Source organism: Monoraphidium neglectum, assembly GCF_000611645.1.
Source record: "Monoraphidium neglectum strain SAG 48.87 unplaced genomic scaffold scaffold04546, whole genome shotgun sequence".
Classification (NCBI taxonomy): Eukaryota; Viridiplantae; Chlorophyta; class Chlorophyceae; order Sphaeropleales; family Selenastraceae; genus Monoraphidium; species Monoraphidium neglectum.
In genome coordinates this window covers 1-4,334 of record NW_014009083.1, presented here as the reverse complement: position 1 = coordinate 4,334, position 4,334 = coordinate 1, and the positions used below count along the sequence as shown (strand labels likewise).

The 4,334-nt window shown below is 67.5% G+C and overlaps 2 protein-coding genes across 2 annotated transcripts; one reads left to right on the top strand and one right to left on the bottom strand.

The window, feature by feature from the left end:
- Nucleotides 1-126: 126 nt before the first annotated feature.
- On the top strand, nucleotides 127-1,132 carry MNEG_14514 (hypothetical protein; the record flags this gene model as incomplete). Its single annotated transcript, XM_014037015.1, has 3 exons — nucleotides 127-174; nucleotides 389-520; nucleotides 938-1,132. 3 exons carry the CDS (start codon nucleotides 127-129, stop codon nucleotides 1,130-1,132), a joined length of 375 nt encoding a protein of 124 aa, XP_013892469.1.
- A 1,757-nt stretch (nucleotides 1,133-2,889) lies between these two features.
- On the bottom strand, nucleotides 2,890-3,910 carry MNEG_14513 (hypothetical protein; the record flags this gene model as incomplete). The annotated part of the gene is made up of 3 exons (XM_014037014.1): nucleotides 2,890-3,150; nucleotides 3,385-3,501; nucleotides 3,791-3,910. The coding sequence occupies 3 exons, from the start codon at nucleotides 3,908-3,910 to the stop codon at nucleotides 2,890-2,892; spliced, it is 498 nt and encodes a 165-aa protein (XP_013892468.1).
- Nucleotides 3,911-4,334: the final 424 nt, after the last annotated feature.

Below are 4,334 nucleotides of genomic sequence, written 5' to 3'. Positions count from 1 at the left end.
CCCCTGCCACCAACCCCCAAACCCTAGGTACCTGTACACGCGATTTGTGAAGCTCTCCGCCCCGGTGAGCCCCGTGCCAGGCACGGCCGCGCCGCCGCGGCCCCGGGGGGAACGCCGCGGGGTGGCATGCGGCGCCTTTTCAGGGGCAACCCCTCCCCTTCTGCACAGCAGCTAGTGCACGCTGGCGCCCTGAAGGCTCGATATGACCACACACACACACACACGCATTAACCCCCCCCCCCCCCGAGGTGTGCATGCCTGCCGGCTGGCTGGCCTGCACCGCCCTCCTCCCTATCCCCCCTGCCAATCCACCCTCGATCCACGCATCCCACAAACCCCACCCCGCAACCCCTGCCGTGCTTCTCCCCTGCGCCGCCGCGTCACCCAGGACGCGCCCTTCTTCACCGTGAAGCTCGGCGTGAAGGTGCTGCCCTGTGTGGTGCTGTTCAAGGCCGGCGTGAGCGTGGACAGGGTGGTGGGCTTCGAGCAGCTGGGGGGCAAGGACGACTTCCCGACACAGGTGTGCGCGCATGTGCGCATGCGCATGTGTGTATGTATGGTCTGTGTTTGTGTTTTTGTGTGTGTGTGTGTGTTTGTAAGTGTTGTATGTGATTGTGTGTACGAACGTGTGTTTTGTGTGCGTGCGTGTGTGTGTGTGGGGGGGGGATTTGGGGGTGAGACCGAAGTGATTGGTGAGGGGGGGTGTTTGGGTGTCAAACAAGGGACCGTGGGGGATGGGCGAATGGGGGGCAGCACGCAGTCGCCCACGCCTGCGAGCGTGCATTCTGGCATGTGCACACGCGTATGTTCAGCGACTCGACGGGGCGCCGCAGGCCTGCAGGCCGGGCACCTCTGGCCGCCGCCCCTGCGTCCACATGGGTTATGCGCACGGCCCGCGCACCCTGTCTGAAATCCGTCCCACGCGGCGGCGGCGCAGGCGTTTGAGGCGCGGCTGAGGGCGGCCAACGTCGTCAGCCTGGCGCGGCGCGGCCCCGGCGGCGGCGGCGACAGCAGCGACGACGACGTCGAGGAGCGGCGCGCGGCGGCGGGCCTGGCGCCCACCAGCATACGGCGCGGCCTGCACAACGCGCCGCAGCGGGACGAGGACGACGAGAGCTCCGACTTTGACTGATCTTGACCTGTTGACCGGCTGTTCTGCGCGCCGCGGCGCGGCCCAGCACGACCCCCCAAGCCTCACCCCATTGAGGCTCCGACCCGAGGCGGCCACCCGCTAGCGCAACCCTGTGGCGGCGCGTCGGGCGGCGCGTGGCCAGCGGCCCCTGCCAGCGGCGCGTCCCTAGTGCCTCCCCCCGCCGCCCATTTTCTTCCCCTGCCCCTGCTGCCGTCCTTGATGTTGACGAATGGCGGCTGTTGCATTTCCCGCGGGGACGCTCATGTACGCCCTCTGTTTTCCTCTGCCCCTGCCCTGTGTAATTTTAGGCAGTGCGCCAAGGTGCAGGCGAGGGCAATCCTGTCACCTGTAAGCCACAAGCTGCACCGATTAACCCCTTGCCTTACACCCTAGCAGGGCCCCTGTCTGCACACTTGGCACGCCCCCCCCCCCCAAAAGGCAGGCGCCACTAGCATGTGGGCTGTGCCACAAGGCTGCGTGGGTCAAGCACCAAGCCTGGGGCCCCCTGCCGCTTGAAAATGGGGCCTTGTTTGAATGTTACCGTTGCGTGTGTGGATTTTTCAGGTGATAAGCCAAGGGGATAATGACAGTGAAGGGGCTCCAGTTTGTTGCGTGGCGCCCCTGTGAGACACATGTGTGTGTATGCGTTTGCGGCGCGACGGGCGTGGACATAGGCGCTGCTGCTGCTGCTGCTGCTGCTGCTGCTGCCACAAAGGGCCGCGTGCTGTGCTCTCGCAGCGGCCGCGCGCGCCGCGCGCCGCAGGGGCCGCGCCTGGTGGGCTGCTGGCCGGCTGGCGGGGCGGCGGAGTGCGGGCGCTGCAGGGGCGCCGCGGCGCCTGCCTCCCAGCAAACGGCCTGGAGGGGGCGCTGCGGGCGCCTCAGGGCCGCAAGAAACGGGCGCACGAAATTCCATGCCGCGTCTGAATCGTACTTGCGCAGTGTATGCTGCACCAGCGGCGGCGGGGGCTGCTCGGTATGTGGCAAGAGGGGGCGGGGTTTTCGGCGCGCGGGCGCAGGCAGGGCGGCGCGTTGGCGCGGCCCGGAGGGGGGAGGCGGCCTGTGAGCGCGCAGAGTGAAAGCGCGCGGCTCGTTGCCATTGGCAGGGCAGGGATTATAGACAGCGGGGGAACACGCCTGCATCCCCCGCTAGTTTGGGGGGCGGGGACGGTGGTCCCGGCGCCATTGCCCAACGTGGGTTGCCGAGGGCGGCGGGGCGTGGCTGGCTCGCTGGGCGGCCAACAGCCCGGCCGGCGGCGAGGTGCGATGCGATGCAATGCGCTGCAAGCTGCTGCGGCGCGAGCCCCACCATAGGGGGGCCCGCGACGTTGGGGGAGAAAGGCCTGGAGGGGCGACCGATGGGGGGCAGTGCTGCAGTGCTGGGGGAGGGCGAAAAGAGGCACCGCAGAGACAACAGACGCACGCACCACCACACATACCCACAAACACGTCGACGGACAAGGGACGGGAGGCGTCACTGGGATGCAAGTACGGGGGGGCGGCGGGGCGCACGCGCTTGCCGGAAACACGGGGCTGGGTTTTTTGGCCCAGAGGGCAACTGGTCAGGGCCGGGCAAGCGATAAATGGGTCAAGCCGGCCCGCCGCGATGGGGGAGTGCAGGGCGCGGCGATGAAAGTCGAAGCTGCGTTCACATCAAAGGGTTGAACAGTTGGGCCAAAGCCATCGCATCAAAATATCCGGCGACGGCCTGGGGCAACCCCCCAAGGCCGGCCGCGGGCGCGCGGAAGGTGTCGCCGCCATCATGGTTGACCAGGGCACGCTGCGCGCGGCACGGCCTTCAGGTCATTCGACTTGAAGATCGACCGGATGCCCTTGACGGTGCCCGACAGCCCGCACAGCCGGTCGAACGCGGCCTTGCTGTACTCCACGTTGAAGACCGGGATGCCCGCCTCCTGGAACGGCCGGTAAAGCTTGCACTCCGTGTACTCGGAGCACGACTCGTTGATGGCAAAATCCACGAGGCCGGTGGGGGCCAGGTCTTTGACTTGGAGCAAGTCGTTCTGCAGGGTACGGTAGTATGGGGGAGGGTGGGTGTCCAGCCCGTGAGGGGCGGTTCGACAGCAACTGCGTGGCCACCGTCACAGCCGAGGGCAGCTGTTTCAGGGGACACGCGTGTGCGCCAAGCAGCATCAATGTGTGCACCGAGCTGCTGCAACAGCATTCCAGCTGCCCACACGCATGCAAAGCAACTGCACGTCGGCGGCCCCAGGCCGCTGCAGCGCCGCGGGCCGCACCTTGAGGCCGAACGCCAGCCCAAGTTCGTGGGCGGCTGTCGCCACCTTGGCGATGAACGCCAGCTGGTCTGCCGCCGTGAAGTTCTTCAGGCCCGTGTCCAGGTTGACCATGTCCACCTGGGGGGAGAAAAACGGCCAGTTCGCGGATGTGAGCGGCTGCAGCAGCAGAGCTGGCAGGAGCGGACCGCCGCCGTGGCGCACTGGGGGAAGGGGGGAAGGCGCACAGGGCGCCGCCCGCTCCCTGCTGTAACCCAGCAGCTCTCGCCTCATCCAAGCCACCCGGAGCAGCCACCATGACTCCCCCCCCCCCACGCATACAACTACGCTACGCTGCGCTGACCGTACAGCTTCCAGCATGCACATGGATCGCTTGCATCATGAATCATCATCAGTCACCACCGCTCACATTGTCAGCCTCGACCCCCAGGAAGCCCTTGTCCCTGCAGAGCTGCAGCCGCTTCCGCACCACCGCCAGCACGCCCGGCTGCCGCACGTCCGCCCAGCGCTCGCCCGCCCAGTCAGCCATGGGCTTGGCCAGCGCGTCCTTTGGAAAGTCGGCCTTGTCAGGCCGCCCTGTGGATTGAGAGGGTGGCAGGAGCCGGTCTTAGGAAAGAGGGGGGGCAGGTAAGCTGTCCGGCAGTAGAGCGGGAGGTGCCCATGTTCACGCCGTCTGCAGCACCAGGATAGGGCATCACCTATGCGTGCGACGGGAGCCGCGCGGCACATGGCGGGGGGGGGGGGGGCAGCGGCGCAAGCGCTGCGGGCACTCACAGTCCTCAAAGCCGACCGAGAAGTAGCAGATCGGGTAGCCGCCCGCCGCCTTGATGGCCGCCACTGCAGCTGTGGGGGTGTCGAACAGGTCAATGCTGTACACTGACACGCCCTTCAGCAGGTGGTCCTTCGGGGAGAACAGCTCGCCGATCTGGGGGGCCAGGGTCCGGGGCCGGGGG